The 24,792-nt window shown below is 37.4% G+C and overlaps 1 protein-coding gene across 1 annotated transcript in view; it reads right to left on the reverse strand.

Moving 5' to 3' along the window:
* Positions 1-1,475: 1,475 nt before the first annotated feature.
* CADM2 (cell adhesion molecule 2) overlaps positions 1,476-24,792 on the reverse strand; it is a gene marked incomplete at its 5' end in the record, with an annotated part of 65,180 nt that continues 41,863 nt past the window's right edge. The window contains 2 exons of the mRNA XM_009702791.1: positions 1,476-3,671; positions 5,283-5,408. Of these exons, the coding sequence (XP_009701093.1) occupies positions 3,553-3,671; positions 5,283-5,408 (245 nt within the window). The remainder of the gene's footprint in view (positions 3,672-5,282; positions 5,409-24,792) is intronic.

Genomic DNA, 24,792 nt, shown 5'->3' on the forward strand with positions numbered 1-24,792 from the left:
TGATTCTGTCCTTTCTTTTCATTGAAATAGTCATATATATATTATACTGTAATGAAAATACACAAGATGTTAACTTTCACGTCTTATTTAGAAAAGTTGGTTTTCTTCATGTATTCCTTTATTCAGGGAGTCTCAGTGCAAGACGAACCATCCTTAAGCAATGTGGAAACTTTTTAAAGTGTTCTAGCTTAATTTCTGAGCCTCAAGTTACAACATCAGGTTCCTTAAACTGTTACTTGGTTTGCAGATGACACTAAAAGAGTGGGATGATGCATCCCTTGTCTTCTGATGCACCGCTTTCTTGTTCAAATCATGAGAATGTTCTTGAAGCATTAAAAAAAAAGAAAATCTACATCAAAAAGTTTAAAAATAATCAGCAATCGACACTGTAAACAGTACACTGGCAGAAACTAGCTACCTGGTCTTGAGAAAACTACTCTGCAAGTGCGTGTGGGAGAGGATGTCACACACATTTTAGCGAGGATGGTTCCCATTCAGAGTCACCATTTTACACATTCGCTGGATACCTCACACCATAATAAAAGCGGTATTTCAGAATGGGATCTTGGACAAAGGAGATGGATAACTGGCGCTTAGCCTACTGAAGGTCATCAGTGTTGAGCCATGGTTCTGCTTACAAAAAAGAGGGATGCCTCTTTACACCCAGTGTAGTAATTTAAACCCATGAAGACCAGACAGGCCTGCAAAGTGCTATCCAGGTAGAACGCTACGCTTGGTGTGGGGTTTTTCACACCTGCTTTTCACACAGAGGCAGACATCACCAGGTGCAAGATAAGGGAAAACCAATGAAAAAACCTATTTTAACAGTACAATTTATATTTCCTTTTGCAAAGTTTAAATGCTGTTTCTATGCCACTGGAGAAAATGGTTTGAAATGGTTACCCCAAGGACAATCCTGCTTTTGAAGGTCCTACTTGACCTTGGTTGGGTAATGGTTCAAGTAACAACACTACTATTCAAGCCAGCTGGAGTTAGGAAGAATGAAAAAAGGCGTAAACACCACGATGGTGGGGAATTCCACTTGAGCAAATAAGGCCCTCATCCAGGGAAGCACTTACTTTTAAGCATATGAATAGTGCCTTACAGTCCAATGGAACTTCTCCAACACCTGGAGCTGAGCATGTGCTTAAATGCTCGGCTGAAGTGGGCCCCAGGTCCTGAACTAAAACCTTGTCTTATGTGATACTGTACTGTAGCTAATGTAAGTTACTGTTGTGACAAGAACCCATATTTTTGGTATTAAACTCAATGACTTCCTTTGCCAGCCTTTTACATGTGTATGTTTTGAAAGACATGAATATCTTGTAAACCTATACTAGTTTTCAATGTGTCTAGTAGCACCTACCTGGTTCTCTCAAGCTACCATATTATATTAACATATTATTGCATTTTTCCACAGATGGGTATGGAGTGAACTGTAAAAACAAGCATGCAATCACATCAATGCAGACTTATTTCTTTAAAATGTCATACTGTATATGATTTATTATGTTAACACTCAACCACATCATATTATTTATGTCTGTATATTTTGAAAAAAAGTGCTGCTTTGATTGACGTCACCCTTTTTTCTTAGAAATTAACAAGATAAATGTTTCAACAAAAACAATTAAAATACTCTAATATTGTCCTTAAAAGGTTTATACTCTTCTGATAAATAATCTGACACAGCACCTTTATCTTCCATTTTACCATACTACATGATGTCATATTCCAAACTCTCCCTTCCCCACACAAAAATAAAATCCCAGGAGAAAGTCCTTTACGGCAGACCATCATGCTTTTAGGCTTCACAAGTACAGCAACCAGAGAGAAATACTCTTTTGTCAAAGGTGCAAAACTTAGGAGCAAGACAAGCTCCGGCTAGACTAACTTGCGTTCTCCAGTGTAGAATCATTTCCAAGAGCTGTTATGGCAACCTTTTTATTTCATTGGAAGAGGAAATAAGCCGATGGGCTTACAGTGTTTTGTTGTCATATTTAAGAGCATGTGATATTTCAGCTGTCAATTACACAAAAAATTTCAGAAATAATCCAAACAGAGACTTTCACTGTGGAGCTAAAAGCATGGCAGGAATTCTCTATCATTCACGGTGACATAAGTTTGTACCTCACAAAATGCATAGACAGGAATTTAATATAAAGAATTAGTCCATTTACTGTATACACAAACATATATCTTTTGTTTTAACACTTCTATTTTTTTCTTTTTTTTTTTTTCTTTTTTTTGGCAAACCAACATAGAGAAGCAGCTCTGGAACTGCCAAATTAAAAATTGAGAATTTTAGCAACTCAATAGTATTTTTTAAGGATAGTAATCAAATGTGGTTGTAATTTAAAACCTGAGGCTGTGCACTGGTTGTTAGCTTAAAACTACCTTTCCATATAACATTGTGCTTCCATTGTATAACAAAGCAAAAATTAACAAGAACTAGAAAAGTTTGCTGCTGAACAGTGCTAGGACATACAGACAAAAAAATACTAATACATGTTATCTACCCAGAATATTGATTTGAGTCATATCTAAAGGGATATAATGGACATTAGAAAATGCTTACTTGTGACTGACTTAGCTACTGCCGAAAAAGTTAAATATGTATCAAATAATGTTTAATTGAATTTATTATATGCACTATATACAGATACTAAAATGCCTTGCAGTTGTGCCCCATGAACACTTCAAATTTGAGTAGGCAGGTGAGTTCATGTGAAGCAAATAAATTATAAAAACAGAAATTACTCAGAAAGTTCCCAAAAACTTTTTTGGGGATCCCAAAAAGCAGTAAAAGGGCAGGACAAATTTGTTTCAAATGAAGCACTATTATCTAACTTTGCAGAATCTGTATGGTTATTCAGCATGTTTTTACAACTGAAACATGGCACTGTTGTCAAGGTACCATTTAAAACATAACAAAACAAAGCAAAACAAAACAAAAAATTGAGTGGAGTGATAGTTTTTTTCCACCAAATCCAAGCATACAAGAAACTATACTAAAAAGATTTCATTTTGTGTTTCCTGGGGCATGTTTCAAAAACAAGTTGCTTTTTGAATTATAGACAGACATGTATAAAACATTCTTTGTAAACCTCTAATCTTAGACTTAACATTTTATGTAAGTAAATTAGGTCCTTACCTAATAGTACTTGTTATGAATGTTGTTCTATGACACACTAGTAGGGACATGATAAAAGAAAACCAAAAAAGAAGAAAGCTGCATAACATTTAGAAATGTAGAAAACTTGGGTTAAGATGATGATTAACATTGTTAAGGCTGTATATTCAAGCACTGTATGTTAAGAGAGCAGTGGATATGAATTTTAGGCAATAAGAAATGTCCTGCTTTACGCATGATACTGTAATTATAGAATGATGATGTCAACAGCTGATTGTTGGCATAAACTGGCTACTGATAGCAGGTATGTGAGTTAATAAAGATAGCAGAAGATGGCAGAAATGAATTCTGAGAAATGATAGCCAGTTTTCTCCAGCAGTCAGCCTGATAAGTAAAACTCCAAGATTTTAGCTCTGCATCTAAATGAAATACTCTTTTTTCTCCTCTGCATTGACTTGGCTGCCTTCTGCATTGATAATGGCTGTGTCGGCATCAGGTGCATCTTCAGCTCCTTTTGCTTCGTTTGTTAAATATGTTCCTAAAGGAATCAGTACAACAGAAAAGAAAAAAAAAAAGAAAGATTAAGGTTTTTTTAACTTTATGCTGCGTTATAGGAAGTACATTTCTAACAATGCTCCAATTGCTTTGTGAATGAACAGTTTTACACACTTTTAGTATACATCATACAGGTATGCTCAACTTTCTAATTTGTCTGAGAAATATTCATAGTATTAATACTGATAATGTTGATAATGTGCATAGACAAATTCAAGTATATTCACAATAAATTAAGGAAATCTTTTAATAAAAATCCACTTTATCTAACTGCAGTATATTTTGCAATTATAGAATAAGCGATAAAGTCTTGGTTATTTCATGGAACAGCTACCCATAAAAACCAAACCAAGTCTGAAGACTTAGACATTCTTAAACAGTTATTTTTTAAAAAAATTACCACCGATTATTTTTGTATTTATTTTTTTTCTTGATCATATCTATACTTTAATTTTACAGAATTGTATCATAGTGGTTTCCAAGAATTACAAAATTGAGGTAGTTTTATTAACTGAACACACTCACATTATACTATCATAGATATTTTTATGCTCAGGATATGAATAAAAATAATTGTGTACAATAGCCAACTTTCCCTTTGGGAAAAGCATTATTTATGTTGGCATAAGATGTATAACTGTTCATTCAGGAAAGTAAATAAAAAGAGACACACTTTCACTGGTTCATTAAAAAAAGCTTGATTTTCCCCCCGGACAGTCCAATCAAATTAAAAAGACGTTTTTATCAGTTTATGTCTGCTAGCCATATGATTATCCTATGTAAAATGAGACTTAATGAGTTAATACCAACACTAATCCTCTCTTTGTTTTCCTTTTTTTTTTTGGGGGGGGGGGGGAGGGGCATTGGGAGTGGGACGGGGTAGGGAATCAACTGAGTTTTAACAATAGGTCTACAAGCCATTCAGAGGTTACATCTCAATAAATGATTTTGGAATTAAATAGGTCAAAATAGCATCATAGAGAAGCTTAGTCAGAAGTCAGCGTCCCTCCATCCCTGTTATCTCTAATGGCAGGGGGGGATTGAAAATGAAGGGAGTAGAATTCTTAAGGTGAAATCTCTGAATAAAGTAAAGCTTGACCCAGGAATGAAACCCTTATTCCAGTGGGATCATTGGTAAAAAGAGTCACTGATCTGAAAACTCACCACTGGCTTCTAATGTTATCCTTTAAATACATACCTAAAGTATTAGCACAATTTATTAAAATGAAAAATCTTGTTCACTCAGTGTATATATATATATTCTGCTGAATTGATATACTAGTCAAAACTATGAGATCATATAATTAAGCGTCTAGAGCTAAGGGCCAAAACCAAGGGGCAATCTTACCTCTTAGTCTCTCTAAATCACTGACTTATGAGATGACCTTGGGCATGTAACTAGATGTCTTTTGCCTTAGCCAGTCCACTGGAAAATGGTAACATTCCCAGGGACTTCGCTTGCGACTGGACTGTGAACTGAGCTTTCTTGTCCAAATCATTTAGCAGATGGGGGAAGGCGAAAGGGAACAGCACTCCCAGGTGAAACCATTCCTTGCTTCCAAAAGAGACTGAATTTCCACTAAATCTGTCCTACCTTTATGTCTTGCCAGGTATCGACCAAGGAGAATTATAGAACATAGTGTTACAAAGACAACTACAGCCACTATTCCTCCTATAAGAGCGTGGTCAGGTCCGGTCTGTCCAGCCAAAGCGTTTGGATCTAGAGGGAGAAAGAAAAAGCAAAAGTGGTCCTACACAGACAAAAAATAACAGGAAAATTCACAATATCAAGTTTTATACGCATCATCCTGAAAATAGGGCATTTCCCTCTTTAATATTCAGTATGGTTATTCCCACTTTTACTACCAGTATCTTATCAACAACATAGTGCTGCTTGTATTCCCAGATTGTTAAAGCCCTGAGGACATCACAGTTACCAAAAATATTACCTTATTCTTCTTTGGCAGAGGTTATTAAATGGGAAAGGTTCCTGGTTTTGCCCTCGTCATTTTACAACTGAAAACCTGGCCATAGCTATTTATAGAAGGAGAAACAAGGAACTGAGAATTGGGGATCAGATAGCATCAGCAGAATAGTGTCTGCATAATACATAATTTATAGAATTGATTCTCAGTGGGGAACCCTTATATATGCTCTTCCTCTCATTCCTATCCTATTGCACCAGAAATAAAAAGGAAGATAAAGTGCAGCAGCGCCAAGTTCCTCTGCATGAATTCGGTCAGATAAAGGTATCAGGCAACCTGAAAGATCATTGTTCAGTCTCAAACATCAGTTTCTGAATTTACTATGAATACTCGATTAACATCCAACGTGAGCAAGCTGTAATAGATATAACAATGTATTAGCAGGTTCATTTTACTAACTCTGTGCAGAGTGCTAGGAATACTGCCAGATTTCAAGCTTTCTGTGCTGGTCGTTTGCCTGTTCTGTTGCCGGGTGCTTCACAAAAGTTGCAAAGAGGCAATCATGGGAAATGGCACTACTATAGGGCTGAGTAATTCCCTGGAGCTTTTGAACAATGAACCAGCAACCTGTGACTGTTGACTCAACTGAAATATGCAAAAGAAGGTAAAAATTCAATCTAAGGATCATGGTAAGATTTCTATTTTAATGAAAACGCCTCTGCTAAGAAGTAATACTAATTCTCTGAAGATGCTATTAGCATGCACTGTATGGTGCAATCAGTCTACTCTCACTGCTTCAAGGGCATTTCCCTTCTAGGAGCTGTTTATACTCTACAAATAGTTTGCAAACAACTTCTTTGCTTTGCAAAAGGGAAAGCCAGGAAAAATATTTACACAGAAGAGAGGGCAAGTCTATAAAGATGATAGAAGGGCCTCTGATAATGTCAAGGATGTGTGATTCCATGATATCATAGTTACATTCGGCTGACCGGGATCACTGTGTAACAGTAAGATGTATAGATAATATCTACGTACACACAAGTATACATAAATATAATGTTATATAGATGAAATAAAAGAATTCTGTTTTCTTCTCCTTTTGTAAACTCTCAGGCATACTGAAACTATGCTTTGAGTTTGCTGGAGCAGAAAGGGGTATGGCCACTGTTACAGATACAGTTCTGCTCTTAACAGTCACTGAAACCATCAGGCATGGCTTTGTCACTTATCGCTGGCTTTCTGAGCTCCCACATCTTTCTCTTCTGGCTAATAAGAGGACTTTGGGGAAGGTGGTCACAGCCCTTCTGTGGACATGATGGCAAACAACAGGTTTTAGCCTCAAAAAGCTAGAAAACACCTCATAAAGTCAGCTGTGCCTGCCTCCTTCTCTGTCTCTATGAATCTCCTGGCATGGTGCTACTGTTGGTGGCATTACGCTGAGTATGCAGAATCAGTCCAAGGGGACATCGGCTCTATTTTGGTGACTAAAAATGACCCCGAGTTCTGTGCACCAGAAACCTTGCAGGGAAAAGCAAGACAGCTGAAGTCTTGCCTCCCCAACGCAAGAGATTGGAGCACGCAGCCATCCCTTCCCACACTTTGCAGAGCCTCTGTTTTCCGAGAGGAGTAAGGAGGAGTTAACTACCCGCTTGAGAAAATGGCAGGTGACAGCTTGCTGCAGGATTGTCAGCCTGCTTGAACCATCTAGGAAACTCCTGTTTTGCGGCACCTGTAGCAGTGTTGCCATAAACCTCCTCCTTGCAGCAAAAAGGTAGCACCGTTTGGGCACTAAGGAGCACCAGTGTCCCCAAATGCTGGGTGTGACCTGCAGGAGATGCTCCTCCCCAACACTGGGCCAGGAGCGGCATGAACACATTTTCCCACTAAAAGCTAACTCCTGCTAGTATACTAGCAGTAAAATTAAAGAAAGAAAGGAGATATTTATAGGGATAATATACTTCCTGATGCAGAGTATGATCCAGAGAAGGGTCAGCACAGCGCTTTATCTAGAGGCATTTTTTGAAAAGCTGATTGCAGTGTACAGCCTTAGCTCAATACCCAGATTTACAATATATCTCCTCTTTGAGCTTTAATAAACATTATAGATAAAAATCCTCACAATACACTGAGATGAATATGCCTCTCTGTTTTCATCCTCAGGTGATTTCCCACATATATCGCTACTCACTCCTCCTCTGACATACTTGATGTGACTACATGAAGTGACCAAAAGCCAGCATAAATATATGGTGCCCACTTATTCGTGTGGATTAATGAGATTCTACTGCTGCTATAGGTTGAAGTTCTAAACTTTAAAATTAATTTAGGTACTCACTGGAATGCAAAGTTAGTGTTGTATTTCTGCTATAATCTCTTAACCTTGGTATTAAAGCCATATTATATTGATAAATATTGCTAGACAAGTTTGTCCACAAAAAAAATTATTATCATTATATTACCGCTGAACAATTTATTTGTTAAAAGCAATAAAAGAAAGGAAGGAGAGGAAGGAAGAGATGGAAGGGAAGGAAATAAAGAAAGATCCTCAAAAGCGGCTTGTTTCTTGGGAAACTAGCATTCTTTCATCTCAAAATGAAAATCCATACAACATAAACAATATTCTGAACAGGAAGTGAACCTCATAGAAACATTTTCCTCATAGAAAAATAATGTTAGCATTAAATATAAATATGCTGTACATTATGCATACAGAATAACGCACTATACTTTTGCCTTTCATGAAATGACCTAAGCCCCATGAGTGAATTCTAGATCTGCGGCTATCTATCATTGTATAAATAATTACTATGTCCAAATGTGCCTGAATAGTATCTGAAAGATAGAAATACAGGGGTTTGGAACAATGCCATTTTGTATTTTGGGTATTTATAGAGTGAACATATATAATTATCCAAGCGTTCTAGGCATTTGTATTAGCAACTCCCATTAAAGTTCTGGAAAGTGCTAAGGCTGTATTTGGGAGCTGACCACTCTGCAGTTTGCTTTCCAAAAAACAGAACAGTATTCAGATTATTTTTAGATTCCCATTATAAGCTTCATGGACTTTACCAGGTAAATCCTGCCCTGTCACACACATAACTCCAGCAAACGAAATCTTAAGTATGCAACTGTGCAATAAATACTTATAATCCAGCTGTTTCCATAAAAAAAAATAGATTACTCTGATACTGTTATAAATATAGACTGGTTTTTACTGCATGAGCACAGGCAGCTACAGTAGTCATGGCCTGAAACAGTGAAATTAAAATTTGATAATCAGACTAGATCTTCTTCAAAGATCAGTTCTTTTTCTGTTTATTTCATCCTTTGATAACACTAAGGAAATCTTACAGGAAGATAATGACACAAAAGCTCATAATTCTCTGGTTTTGTCCTAAATTTAGGAAACATCTTCAAAATACTGATTGCTGATGCTGTGAAGTTGCACCCATTTTCAACTTCTGGGATGTCTCCATTACTGTTGGCTCACAAACCTACAGAACTAACACACTTAAAAGGACTAAGAGGAAAAAAATGTATCATTCATTAAGAAATGAAACACATGATGTAAATCTTACACCTCTTAAACAAGTAGAGAAGTGCTTTTCATGACCTGCTGACAAAGTTTCAGTGCAGAATATTTTTATATGAATTCACACATTAGTTAAGCAGAGAAATTTTGGAACAGTTTTTCATGCTTTTGCATAAAGTATATGTTAATTATTCATCTAATTTCATTTTCTTCCCACATAAATTTCGTTCTTATTTATGCATAGTTGACTTGATTGAGCAGGCTGCCAGAAAGGGTCAGATAACCCTTTCCTGAGCAAATGGAAAACAAGCACACTTGTGAATGCTGAAATGGCATATTTTGGAGAATATATGCTCAAGTAGCCCCCTTTATTGCAGAACTTTATTAACGTGTATTTTTGGCTCAGATGCTGAAGTTTTAAAAAATCGGTCTGAGCATGAGATGTACCCAGGTTTGAGGCATCCAAAATCATAATTTATTTTGACCATTTCTACTAAAAGAAAAATTGGAAATAAAGGTCCTAATTTGCAGTGGAGCTTAAATAGCATTCACAAAATGAAGACGTATTAAGCAGATGTATTAGTCATAAATTACTGTTCTTTAAGGCCGGGAAAAGAACTGGGATGTCCCGTTTCTCAGAGAAGTACTGAAATCACCAGCCTACAGTCATTTTTAGTGATTTCATGAATAATCAATTGGTGAGGCAAAGTAGAACCGCTCCAGCAAGGGATCCTGGGGCATGGCTCCATGTTACAATTTATGTGGCAGAAAAACCTCTTCAAGTGACTCCTGCTTCTTTCTCCATATCCAGGGACTTGTTATTACCCCTAGTACCACTTGCCAATACTTCATACTGTTGCAAAAGCAACTGTTTGAAGGGTCTGGTTCAAAATCAGATCAGTAAAGCAATGTGCATTTTAGGGTGGGGAAACCCAAAAAGTACGAAAATTAAATAAATAGCTCTGTCATATTTGGAGGGCTGTTGAATTGTTGCAGATGGTGGCAGGGTGAAAAGGAGTAGTGGGAGTCAGTGAACGTTTCTGGAGAAAATCTAGCAAGGAACCACGAATCATGAGACATCTAAACCTCCACTACTTTTAAGTGGCTTAGCCAGAGGAGAGCAAACTGCAAAAACTATGGGAAGCAAGTAGTTTTGGGTTTTGTGAAGTCCACCAGTGAATGTAAGTTAAATTAGAAATATTACCCATTGAAATTTCTCTGCATTTCAGGTTAATTTTCTAGGGAGAGATGGCTTGTGTGATCATCCTCCTTCACTTGGTCCAAATTACTTAAGAACCATGGTTCCATTACAACAAGTTTTAAGAGATGGTGAATATCTCAAGACTATTGTTTTCCTATAGCTAACTTGAGAGGACAGGCTGCTGCAGGAGCTCAGACCTCATTAGATATCAGAGAACCTATAGGAAGGATGCCTTTAGAAAAACCCTTACAGAGACAAAAGCTTCAGTCAAAATCTGTGCCCGAGAATCAATTTTTCTTTAGAGGTTTCTCTCCATGGTGAGTACTTTGGTGTCCAATATGGCACAGATCCTGTTTGAAGCTTTTCACGTGGTTAGGTGGCATTTATAACATCTGAGCCCTTCCCATCTCACCTTTTTCCTCTTCCCCCCATACCCACTCTTCCTGCTTCTCTTCCTTCTTGTCTCATAACAGGTCAGCTCACACCGCAGTATTTATATAATTCAGTTAAAAAGGCAGTCAACCATGAGGTACAATCTCATTGGAAACCAGAGAAGATTTCTTTCTGCAGCTTAGGGAACAAACTTGAGTTTTAAAATGTATTTAGGCTAATATCATTCACCAGATTTAGTCACAGGGTTCACATAGTTTTTAATTGTCCCACAAATGTAAACTTTGGAAAGAAAATTAAAAATTAAAAAAAAAACCCACCAAACTTCTCAATGATTTGTCTAATATCAGTAGGAAAAAAGACTAAAATAGGAATTTACTCACGATAAGGATAGGAAGTAGGGCTGAAGTGATAGCTGACAAGGTATTTGCTTTAGGAAAAGTGGCAGTAGTCCTGTCTGATAAATGCTAGTAAGTAGAATTTACCCATTTTAGCATCTTAATTTGGGCACCCCAGAGTTCAATTTCCCTTGCCTGGCCTGGAGTGCTGAAACAGGTACTTTTAATCTCATTTTGTAATATACTGCTAACCACTAAAATACATGTACATGAAACTTGTGAAAGTATTGTTAAGGGGGGAAAGAAAGTTTCTGCACCTTCATTTAAATTGCAAAGAGTAGTTGCCCAAAGGGGCTGGTTGTGAAATTCGTTGAAAATGTGTTTTGTTATTAACCAGTTCTGAACTTAAAATATGTGACAAGCTTCTTTTTCCTTCAGTGCCTCAAGCAAAGAAGAACAAAACAGTGTACTAATATACAGCATATATAAATGGCTATTTTAACAGTAGAACATCATCAACCATAGAGAAGCCAGGCAGAAACAAAATTTACTTGTAAACCTTGAAAGGAATTGATAGCCTTTTCTTCCTGTGTTACTACATTTGGCCCATTTTGCCTCTAAGTGTTTTTTTTTCACTGTGCTGAATTATATTTACATTCCTATTAAGATGAGCCCACATCCCAGAAGGACAAAAGTCCCACACTACTGTTTCAGCAGCTGAACCTACCACTCCTTTTGAAGAGTACATGTTGTTCTCATGAATCTAAGACTTCTTTCAGTGGAGAAAAAAAACCCAGATGTCTTCTGATGTGTATTTGTAAGTAGGTGGCCCTTGTCAAAGGTAAATAAAAGCATTACTCATACCTATTTATTTTGTAAATGTATTTTTTGAAATGCTAATAAGAGAGCTGTATACCTAAAACGTTAAGACAAAAAGTTTATCAGTATTTTTCAGGGTCCTTAGAGCCTCATTCCAGATTTTGTGCCTTGTGTCATTGACAGGTTTTTTTAAAAGGTTTTTCTTCTCCTTTTTTTTTTTTTTTTTTGGTCTTAATGCTGCTTTAAAAGCTCCAGTCTCCTGAAGGCAATAGTTCCTCTAATTAGAGCACATAAAAGACTTTTCTTATTGACAACATTATATTTCTGTCCGTCAATAAACTCATTAATTGCTTCAGACTGTCTTAGGAAGAAAGAACTAAAATCTGCAAATTTTTGCCCTCATCCTATTTTCTGTGGAGGATAATTAAATCAATTCAGGGTTTGAAGAAATACTTGCAGCCTTTCTAACTATAACTTTTGGTTACTGAAACAGCAGGCTGTAGGGGAAGAGACAACTGGCACAGATGACTCTAGAATTTCCCTGTTAAGTTTCTCTCCCCGAATGAGTCAACTGTGGGCTGCAGCAACAGGCAGGTGACGCCTTAACTCTGCTTCCAGCATTTTAATTTTCGTCTTCTTCTGAAGTTCCATAATGCTTAGTGCCTCCATTGCAGAAAACAAAAGAAAGCAGATTTAAGTTTGGAAACTTCAGCCTATTAGATACTTAAAAGAAAAAAAAAAAAAAGGAAAAAGGAAGACCCCATCCCTACCTACAAAATCGAGATGCATGACTTCCTATTTTGTGAGATAAAACACATTTCATACGTGTCATCTTTCTTCTGATGATGTTCCATCAATAAACATAGGAGGATCTCTGCTCTTCTTGGTTTTCTTCATCAAAAAAAGGACAGGCACCAGCTGGAGTAGGGGTGTGTGTGTGTGTGCGCAACTCCTCCTTTCCTGTCATCAGAAGTTAATGATCTATACAAATAATGAACTATAATTAACACAGAGACTGGAGATGCCAATGTACTCTCTGCTCCCTTCCTTGTAGTACCTTATAGTTGTGGCATTTCGTCACTTCCTACAGACTGCAGTTTGCTAGAGAGAATATAAACGTGATTGTGTGGCAAGGGAGCGTGGAGCATGTGCTCAGCGGAGTTTTCTGAGCATAGGTATCTATTGCTGCCTGCCGTTGCAGGCGTTGGGGCCAGGCACTCAGATGGTCTCTGGTAGTCTTATCTTTCATACACCATGAGAAAGCAACACATTATCACCACAACTACTCATCATGAACTACGGTGAGATTGCTAAGAGAGTAATTGCTCAAAGCATTTAAGAAAATTATTTTGCTAACCTTAAGGAAGTCCCAATAGCTTAAGCCTACTGGAAAGTAGTATAAATGTTTCCACTGTGACTTTTTTGCTACTTCTTTCTATGCTCTCTGTTATACAAACTCCCTCACAGATTGCTTCTCAGAGCTAATCGGTACCACTGCAGAGCTCAAATAATAAATACTACCTCAAGTAAGTAGTGCAAGACAGACATGCTTTCAGCTGAGAAATGGTATGAAACAAATGGAGACGTTCAGTGAAGTGCAGAGATAGAGACAAAGCTGTTCCCAATGGCAGAAGCTAGAAAGGAGAAGGCTTTCTCACCAGTAAAGAAGAGCCACTGACATAAAGCTAGCTGAGAACAGGTATGGTTGCATAAGGATCACAGAGGCATGAACAGTTTCACGGTTGCACAAGGTACATTGTGCTGAATATGTTCATAAGAGTTTTCAAACTAAGAAGGGCAGCTTTAATTTAATCGAGAACAGCTCTAATTAAAACTTACTCTGTGGTGGAAGAAAACCTATTGTTCAAATGAATTCTTTATGCTTGTCATACTAATTTTTTTCTTACCAAATCAGATTAGAATAATTATAAGCCTATAATGACATCAAAACACCCCAGTAAACCAGCCACTTACCGCCAGAATCTGACACCTTATTCATGCTGAATAGCAATTTAATCTGTCGTGGGACTACTCAGTATGAGTAATTGTAACAGAATTTCCTCTTTGGCAGTTAATAGCATATTTTATCTGTCAATATATCTCTAGAAGATTAGCCAGGCATACTTGCGGTTAGGGTAACTGATCCAAAAGAGGCTGTTGACTGACCCAGCTCATCTCAGAAACAGAGATATGAGAGACATTAGCAGAGACAGTCTGTTGTAATGCACAGAGTAACAGAAAAGAAGAGTAAATTATTGATAGGAAGGTGAGCACCCCTGTTAATGTGTGAGGCATCTTTTATAGCTGTTTTAATTAAGGCATAAAATCTTATGTAAATCCTTTGGGACAATGGCAATATCCATTAGTGAAGTTTCTGTCCAAGCAATAAAACTACCTTCAATTTGTTTGAATTTTTGCCTGTGGTTTAATTGAATGCTATCCATTCTTTATGCCAGCTCTGTACTAATGGAAACAACAATATTTTCCCCATTTAATAATGACATGCTTGATGGAATTCAATATCTTAACCAAATTCTCCTCTGGGAACATTAAGACTTTGTTGTTTTCAGATGCCTTAAAGTTAAATACCATCCAGCTATTAGTGAGAGACTGTTTGCTCTTAATGCCATTGATTGGTAATGGATTTGCTAAGAATAAGGTTGATCTTTGCTTTCCTAGAGGCTTTTTGCATTCATAAAAAAATAAAGCTACACAGTTTTTGGTTTATGGGCCTATTTTTTCTAACTTGGCAGCATGCATTCATTTCCAGGAGCACTCATGATCTCTATTGTCAGCATTGCTAGCTGCAATACATCCGGATTCTACCAAGAGGGTCACATCCACACCAGTTTGCAATTGACAGATTCATTTCCTACCTTCTCTTGAGACAGCAATGAGGACTGAAAAAATCAGAGGTCCACTGTAATTACTATGTATATTTCAGATTAAATAAATGTGATAAAAGCCTCCATCTGGCTGTTGATCAAACGTGCAGAGGCAGGCTGATTTTCAGTGACATACTACAATATGTCTCTTGTAACAGTCCCTAATGCCATCCTGTAAATTACTTACATTTGGGATTACTTGACTACGGCACACAGAAATATTACTCACTGTTTAAGTGCTGCCTACTGGGAGTATGGGAGACGCGGTCTAATCTCAAAGTTGTTAAGCAAGGCATTAAGAAATAATGGGGCCATGTTTATTTTACTAAATGCCAATTGTGCTCACACTATTTGAAGATGGCAAACCCATTTTAATAGTAGCCTGAGCCTGTTCCTGATGCTGGAAAGCTGTAAAAAGTCTAACGCTGGGGAAATGAGTGTAAGTGGTGCGCTGGAACAGTTCTTGAGGAGAACTTTAAAAAGCAGAAAAGTCCTGCAAGATATGTCGATAGTTTCAAATTATACTCTATCTGCTGAAAAAATGCAGGTGGCTGTCTCAATAGAAATTCAGAGATTCAGGGCCTTTCATTAAAGAAAAATCCCAACCAGTCACCTGAAAAAGAAACAATACAAATTTCAAGGGAAAAATAGAAAATGATACTGCCATTTCTCCATTTACTTTACACCTCTCCTTGCAGTGGTGGTTGCAATATGTGGAGAGTCAAAATTTACTACACTACTGAAGGTCTTATGGTAAAAAAACTTATGGTAAGAAAGAAAGGCTGGGGAAAAATGTGTGGGGGATATTCAGAGAGCAACTAATTGTGGTTAAAAGGGCTGTTCTTATGGTTTACAGCTCCTTGAGGTTTGCAACTCACAGAACAACTACAAAATTAATTCAAGATTGAAAATACCACTGTTTATTAAAAAAAAAACAAACAATTCTCCTCCTGTAGCCAAAATATGGATATTTCTTGTCTACTGTATTACATTCGTACTTCTTGTTGAACGTCCATTCTGCCCAGAAAATGTAGCAGGATACTCTGTGTAAATGAAGGTGCGGCCCAGCAAGAGAGCTTTGGCCCTTTAAATTCTTGTTGTAAAGCCCAGTAGAAAGCTCGTGTTGCTCTACAGCTCTTAAAAGGGCGGCATCTTTGTACTGCTGGGGTTAAAATTGGTTTCCTTCTAGCCATTGATCTGGAAAAAGTTCTTGGAAGCATTCATGAGTCTAGGAAACATCTCATGGCAATTTTTGCTCTAGAAATATTCTGCTCCTCTCTTATTTGATCACTCCAACAAGTAACTTTCCCTTCCTTTCTTTATTCAGTTCTTATTCTGTTTTAACTGCATGAGATTTTCCATATAATCTCTTCGCCCTAAATTGTCTCATTAGCCTACATCACTTGGCATCCACTCTTACTTAACTGAAGTGGTTTATTAAATGATATTTCCCCTTAAAAGGCCTCTAAAAACTTAGTCCTCTCTTTGGGAAAGCATGAACACAAAACGTGAAAGCAAAAATCAACGTTACAAACAAAGCTGGAATTAACATGACTTTTCCAAATGCCACCGCCGAGCAACTTTTCTTTATCTCTTTCCTTCTTCCCTTCCTTCCTAGTAAGTCTGTTCTCTTTATATTATAGCCATGTAAGGGACATGATGTTTCTCTCTGAAGTATTCTGTGTGTTTAAACTGATTAAAAATTAAGATGTACTCCAAAAATGTGATTTTGATCATTATGACATTCTCTTCGACGCAGAAGCTTTTGTTAGTCAGAAAAATTTTAGTTATGACTATCTCACTAATATCTGTAAAAATAGTATTGCCAACATGAAGCTAGTAGATACTACATTCAGCTGAAAAGCAGAGATTCTTTCTGAAAGGTTGAGCATATGAAGCCAAATGTGGATGTCAAGTCAAGATGCCAATGTCAAGTTTTCTGGTGTTACAGCCCTTAATTCAGTAAAACAACAAAGTATGCAACAAATGGGACTTAAAACAAGATTAAGTATTTTTGTTCAGTTGGAACCAGAGTGTTAGATCCCAGCTTTGGTTTACAAGACACTGACTACCAAAAGAAAGACAGATAAACTAAAGAAGGAGCTAGGATTCCTTTAGCTGTGAGAAGCAGTGTTTTTAGCCTTCCCTGCCCTCTGGAGAGCCTTAGCAAGCTGCTCGTCTTCCTGCGGAGGTGAGATTCATGAATTCAGAGCCCGTTGCAAAAGCTTCTCTCTGACAGCAGCATGTCTGGGTCTGGTGCCAGAAGCAGCGGTGAGCCCGTGGCGCTGGGCAGTGCATAATCAAAGAGTCCCTCTCGCTGGTAGCAGCCTCTCATCAAAGCACTGCTCTTGTCACCTGGGCCAAGGAGGCAGCATGTGGCCTGTTCCTGCAAAATCTATTTCAGTACTTAAGGTGGAAAGGGCTTTTTTACACTTTGCAGTCCAGCAAAATCATAAAAATGTACCTTGCTCTGCATAATGATGACTTAGTCTGCTCAGAGCAATGCATAAGGCCTAGCAGTTGGTGAGGTGTCCCTCCAGGACACTGTGCACTCCTTGAGAGGAAGGTTAGTTTTTCCAGGGATAAGCACAGAAAATGAAGTTTAAATCCTTGCCATGCAACAAATACGTGGGTGTGCGCTCTGGCAAAATGTTTTCTTTATCTGTGCCTCAGTTCCCCTAAAATAAATTGAGACTTATGGACAATGAATGATCTTGACTCATAGAACAACGAATGATTTTGAGACAGCGCGGTAGTAGGGGTAAGGCTGGTACTTCGCCTGTCCTTACAAACAATATTTTATATAATAGTACTTAAAAACATTTGAAATGGACTTCTGTGGGTTTAATTTTTACTAAGCTTTTGTTGGATACATTTCTTGTTCTTTGGATAAAAGGAAAATGAACATCAATTATTATGTGTTTGCATAATGAAGAAATTAATAGCTGGATGCCTTTATTTCCAAGAGATGAGATTGAACAAGATAGCCTTACACAGCTACATTACTAAAAGTAATTCACACTAGGTAACTAATGAAGATAAAAATAAACAGAAATATGGGAATAAGCCAGAAATAGGATGAATCTACTTCCAGATTACGGAAACAAACAGTAAAGTATTAGGGCTGTTGTTAAACATTGTTCATAGGTCAACATAAACCCTTGGGTTTATAAGTAACCTTGAATTTAACAGGAAAAGTTGTTCCATTTTAATAATAGAATCACTGAAGATGTATGTCAGCTGATATAAGAAGGTAGCAGAGAATGAATGTTTAAAAAATGAACAGCTATAGTCTCCTGGCTTCAGTTTTCTTTTTCATCCCAGTAACGTCTACTTTCTCATAAGTGCTAGTAATTTATGCATTACAATTAAACATAGAAAATTATGATTAAAACTTCTTTATATTTAGTTACACTAACTTCCTAAACTCTCAGGGGAGCATTTAAAGGTTAATTCCTTTATCTGTATGTTAATCAAATGCAACAATACAGTTCGGAACTTTAAAATTCCATGAAGCAAGCAAACCTGCATCTAGCTGTCAAGGTTTCAGTGAATGGTATTAGAAGGTAATCCTACCATTTTTGTGACAACTGAGCAACAAAAGCACAATAATCACAATAAAAGACCCATAAAATGTTACTGTTTTAAAATAATGTGTGTACAGGTACAGAGATTTCTCTTTACAACCTTAGTAGCTGTTCAAGCACATGAACATGTTAGACATTTCAAGGGACATTTGTGCCCTATGTGGCTGCCACAGGGTATAAGCAGTTAAATTTTCATGGCACTATAAACTGGCATAGTTCCAAAAGTTACCATGGCTCTGCAAATATAAGCCATAATGTAATACATTTCACATATGTTAAGCATGACAATCCTGGTGAATGGTTCACAAAAGAGAGCAGCAAACTCATACCCTGCAGAGATCAGCTAGTTAGTGGCTGCCCACGCTCATGGACAGTAAAGGTCAACAAGGCGGTTGGGAGCTGGAGCACGTAATGTATGAGAAGATGCTGAGAGAATTACATTTTTTCAGGTTTACAAAGAGAGAGGTAAGGGAGGAAATATTATCGCTATCTTCAGCCACTACACGGGAAGGAGAAGAGGTGATCAAGCCAGACTCTTATTAGAGGTGTACAGAGATAAGAGGCAACAGATACAAGCTGGAACATCAGAAAACCAAACTACATATTAAGGAATTCTTTTTCACCACAAGGATGGTTAAACACTGGAACAAGTTACCCAGAGATACTGTGCATTCTCCGTCCTTGGACATATGTAAAACTCACTTGAATGAGGCCCTGAGCAACCTGATGTATGGTGGCCCTGCTCTAAGTTGGGCTTGGACCAGATGATCTCCAGAGGTCCCTGACAACTTATGTTATTCTGCAATTCTAGGAAATGGGTCATAAGCCACCAAAATGAAGAAGACATGGAAAAAAATAAAGAGGTTTTCCAGATTTCTGCATCTTAAAATGAACAGAGTTAATAATAAACCAGTATCCAGCAGATGGATGCTAAGATCCTACTATTGCTTTAAGATGTACTGTTCTTTCTGTGTTGTCTTACACTGTTGCCATCACTCTTATATCCATACTGTCAAAAATTCAACAGGCTCTCCAATTACTTTTCTCCTTCCTTCTAGTAATGGACACACTTGAATCAGGGAGCAGGAGTTCACATAAAACCTTAGAAACTATACCGCAGAAAGCAGCTGTATGTTGGCAGAGAAAAACTTTATGTGATATAAAGAGCCTTGTCTTCCTCTAATAATTTTTTTTCCTTGAAATAATTTTTTTTCTTTATCTCAAAACCAGGGTCACAGCAGTCATTCTGAAAATAAAAGTTCTGTACTAGATAATTTCAGATAATGTTTTACAAAGCATTATACATAATCAGAATGTCAAAGGTCAGCAAATTGTTCCAATGGACTTTCCATCAAATTATGTTTACAATTACTGAGAGGTTAGATTTGCAAAGAAATGAGATGACATTTCAGCATTCTGTCGCAATTGCAGTATTTTCAGTCTGAGGATTTCAGTTCTATGGTCAGCTTGACAAAACTAGTGTAATTCTGTTTTTCTCAGGTATAGCTAGGTTTATTTATAGCAAGGTCAACTCATTTGAAATCTCTTGTATCTCTTTACTCACTAGAGAAATTGTCATGCAAGTAAAACTCTGGATGGTGGTGTTTCTCTGTAATAGCAGGGCGTAAGAACCAGCAACCACAGAAGTTGCTTCTCTGCCTGTCAGACTTGATGTTCAATACACAAAACATTTCATAGATAAAAATATATTGCAGCTTATCTCTGTGTAATAACAGCAAGCATGCATCTTTCAAAGTACACTGTAGGCCCCAAACACGGCAGGGGCTCTGATGGGACTACCACATGGAAGCCCTCATCTAACAATCTGACAACTAAATATACAGTCCAAATCTTCTCCACAAACTTGGGGAGATAAAATCCTGCCATAAAAATTTTGAACTGAAATTTTCCTCTGCCTCCAAGTTCTGTGGGAAAACATTCTGGAGCACATCAGCCATCTCTCTTTTCCTCTTGCTTCCCCCAATCCCTTCCTCTTTGGTAATTTGACTTCAAGGAAAGGAAAATTTCTCAGAAAGTCTGCTAATGATATAGCAGCCCAACTATAGAAGTGTGCTTCCACGCAGTGTTTTGGGTCTCCTGCCTTCCACAAATCTAGCACCATCCTTCCTCTCTGTCACTTTTTCATGAAAGATGCTCATACAGCTTCAGCAAAACTGTAATTTAAAACGACTTCCCCAGTGCCACAAGCATCTGCATAAATCCTGTTACTGCCTTGCTATTGTGCTGTTACTTCCTGCTATTTCTTTGGAAATTAAGAAGTTTTCCTTGTACCAAAAGTAGGTTCCATGAGACCTCTTGTATTTTTTTCTATTCAATGTTACTTGTACTCAGGATGAGAACTAAATGCACATTTAAATATTTTTAATACATCTTGGGTCAAATTTGAGCAACAAAGTTATGAAGTGTGTTCATAAAAGCGTGGCCTGTGCCGTTTAAAGGACAGTGAGAGAGATGTGTCCCTGATGAACACATCCTTGGATAACTAGTATGCTGTAGTGTGCTTGCCTAGAGGCAGCACTGTTTTGGCTGAGCTGATCATCTGTGTACCTGCCTGCCCCGTAAAATTGTTTTAAATTCACAAAGTAAGTGTCTTGAGCCCTAAGTTGCCTGAAGGCCCAACTCATTTGTTTTACCTCAAGAATGTTAAATATACACTTGAAAACACTGAATTTAAATCAAATTGTACTAGCTATAGACAATTTTATTCAAGATGCAACAGGAAGAGGAGCAGAATCATTGTGTCTAGGGGTGTGGAGATTAACAGGGAATATTAAAATAAACACAATTCTGGCAGGCATGAAAGAGGGTGAAACCCCCTGAAAATCATAAGGACAACATCACAACAAAATTACATGCCATGACCATGACCACCTTCACACTATGAGACAGAAATGAAGTCAAGTCCCCAAAAGCTGATAGTTGTGTTATCTGACAGGCAGGGTTTCGTGACCTTAATTTAAGAAAACACCACTTTTGAATGGGACTGGCTTGGGGTATAGGTGGAGTGAACACATGAGTTATTGTGCCCAAAGAACAACTTGACATGCCTAATTCAGCATTGACCTCCTCTTCCATAGCTGACTGTCTAACATCATGCACTGAGTATCAGATTGCCTCTTCTTTGGCCTCGTTCTCTGTTGACTAGGTGTCCCTAGAAAGGTAAACTCCTCCTGGGCAAATAACTCAGAAGATAGATGCAGTGTCACATCTGTTGTCTCATCTCCCTTTCATGCATGCACAAGTGTATGCTGACCAGCAATGGTATGATTTGGCCTTGGGCATGACCAAAATGTTCCAGCATTCCTAACGAGATATAAACTACTTTCAGCTGGGTAGTTCCTCAACAACACTTCATCTACAAATGAACTGGAATGCTGTATTTGAATGCATCATATGTGAAGGACATGGTGTCACTAACATGTTCTGCTACTTTTCGTAGTGATTAGTTTAATTCCTGACTGTATGTTCAGCAGAATACAGACACTCGAGTAAAATCCATCTCCCTCTCTCTCCATCTTAGAACTCTTCAGAGGGGTGTACTTCTGACATAGCAGTTGATTAGAACATAATGTTTTTAAGCACATTTACATTTAGTTGATAGGGTACATTACTCATTTACATTCATGACTATTCTGGTTAAACAAGTCCATTTTAGCATCTTATGACAGGACTTTATAGTTCATTGACTAATTTTCTATACTGTTAACATTTTTATGGGAACATAGAAGAAAATAGTGTATGTGGAATCTTCTTGGAAAGTTTTCTTCTAAGCACTGCTTTTTTTACAGAATTTATTTTCTAGTTATTGAAAAAAAATCTGTAGAAGCTAAGTAGCACAGTTAAATGTATATCACATTGCCTAGTGTTGCTTAAATTTGTTCTTTGAAACATCTGTTTTTCAAGCTTTATTTACCTGTCTGGTGGTAGTCAGACAAATTACTGCAAGATTTTTTTGCCAGAAGAGATGTCTGTCATTTGACAGAACAGATGCAGAGAAAAGAAGACGACTTGCCTTTTCCTGAAATATGCTGGAAACAAAACTTGCCCAAACAAAACAAATGCTTCAGTTTTCCACTACATCCACGAAGCACTCATCCAGCCAACCCTTTAAAGAAGTACTATCATGACTGAGCTCCTCATCTGAGGCTTAACCATGAACAGCTTAACATTGTGTATGCATTGTGCTTGCTTTACGCTTCAATGTCTAAGGATGCAGTCTTTCTCCCATCTGACTCAACGCACATTTCAAGCTTTTAAATGTTTCAAACAACTTGAAACTACTACAAAGGGTTGATGGTTGACAGAGATGTTTCTCAGCCAATAGAGACTACTTCTGGGACCTTCTTTGTGTGCAACATGATCAAAGGTGTGTTTCTTCTTAATACAAAGAATACAAAAACCATTCTGAAAAGCACTGAACAGGTATTTATCTCATGCACATATTTACATCATGGCCTGGCATGTATTTAAACACAATATCATCAAGAAGACTTCTTGAACCAGATTTATAATCTTTAATGGAAGTCTGTCACATTATCTCAGAGCAGAGGACAAACTCAAGGATGTATGTGCAGCCTGGTGGGAAAGAACAACCCTTGTGCTGGTACATCCCCAGCAGCCAAGTCCAAGCAGTAGAATTTCAGGAAGGATAATATTTATCATTCCAAATCACATATTTTGGCATAATGCTTTTTTATGGACTGGCGATTTTTTAGAGACAAGACAAGCTTTATAATCAGCTATTACAGCAATCCTTGTTTAAAATGCTGACATGTGAAGGAAAGTATTAAAAAAAAGAAATTTGTTTAGTCCATAGACTCACACACAGAAACTAATACTGAGGAAAGTGCTAGAGAATGTGCTCCTTTTAATTCCCAGTTCTCAGATCTGGCTTCAGATTATTCCATTTCTTCATATGCCAACAGCAATATGGATTACTTGAGGAGTAAAATACCACACAGTATAAGAACTTCAGAGTATCGTCCTTTAAAGAGGCAACAATGTGTATGGGATCCATGACACATTGAAAGTACCAGTTCAGAGAGTTGCTTAAAGAGAACAAAATGAATGTTGTGAAACCCTCCAATACAACACTTTGAAATGTCTCATATATGCCTTTTGAGGAAACATAAAAAATGGTGGCTGTGATTGCTTTTCATAGCTGACAACAGCATTTTGATATCAGATCTTCCTTTTTGAGGTAGAACCTGTGTGAAACAAGCAGCTGTGCATCAAAACCAAAATATTCTTCCAAAGAGCTACAAGAAAGGCCTAAGACATAAAAGGACTGATAATTATAACAGCACAAATATAATGAGCTCTGAGTGTAATTGATGGTGAGTTGAACTGTTCTTTCAAATCAAAAAATCAAACTTCATTTTCAACATGTTTAGGGAGAGTTATTCTAGTGCTAACATATTAATAGTGTTTTTACACCTAAATTGTACAGGAACCTTTTATTCCCAGAACACCCTGAAAACTAGATGACTCATTTCAACAGGTTACGCCTCGTGAAACATTTTAAACAAACTTGAAAATCAATTATAACGAAAGAGATGTTATGTTGCTTGTGGAAATTTTGGAAAAAGCAAAGCCATGCTTTTCTTTACTGCATTATGTGCTTATTAAAATCTGCGATTTAAAAGATCAAAAGAGACTGGAAAGACTGGGAGAGGGAGAGAAGAATCTGTCCTATGAACACAAACCTCTCTCATTTCATTTTTCCCATTTCATTCACTTTTGTTCATAAACAATATTGAATCATAGAGATGTAGCCATGCTCTCTGATTTGTGGTACTTCCTACATGACAGAATGCTCTAAAATGCAGCAGAAAGAGTTACTGTATCTGTGGATGAAACCAATCAGGATCAAGAAAAAATACTCAATACATTTGTTCTCTCTATGTGCTAGGGATGGGGAAAGGAAAGGCAGATTTTCAGAAGTTCCTTAAAAGAATAATGAATTAAAATGAGCATGCCCTTCTCTTAGCTACTGCTGTTATTAGTAGCAGGAGTAGGAGTACCAGTTTTACTTTACATATATAGTTCTTTCTATCATTCAGTGAAATTAGAATTAGTGTTATAAACCGGTCTTGTGCTTGCTTCCTCCAAATGCTGTCTCTTTACAAAACATTTTAAAAAAAACTATAAGGGATTCTTTAAATAGCGATAGAAAATAAGACACATCTTTCCCTGGATTGCGCTATTGCCCATTTCTATTCTTAGGGCATTGAAAAACAGAAACATACCAACAGAGAAATAAGATACATGCTTGTATATCCCTGTGCATCTTTGATTTTCTATGTGAACACCACTAAAGGAGAGACTGAGCTTTAGGAAATGCTTCTGTTTCCTTGGTGTGTAAAATGCAGCCCATTGGTGCACAAAACTGCTGGGTCCCTTCCCT

The sequence above is a fragment of the Cariama cristata genome, unplaced genomic scaffold (assembly GCF_000690535.1).
Source record: "Cariama cristata isolate BGI_N322 unplaced genomic scaffold, ASM69053v1 scaffold796, whole genome shotgun sequence".
NCBI lineage: Eukaryota > Metazoa > Chordata > Aves > Cariamiformes > Cariamidae > Cariama > Cariama cristata.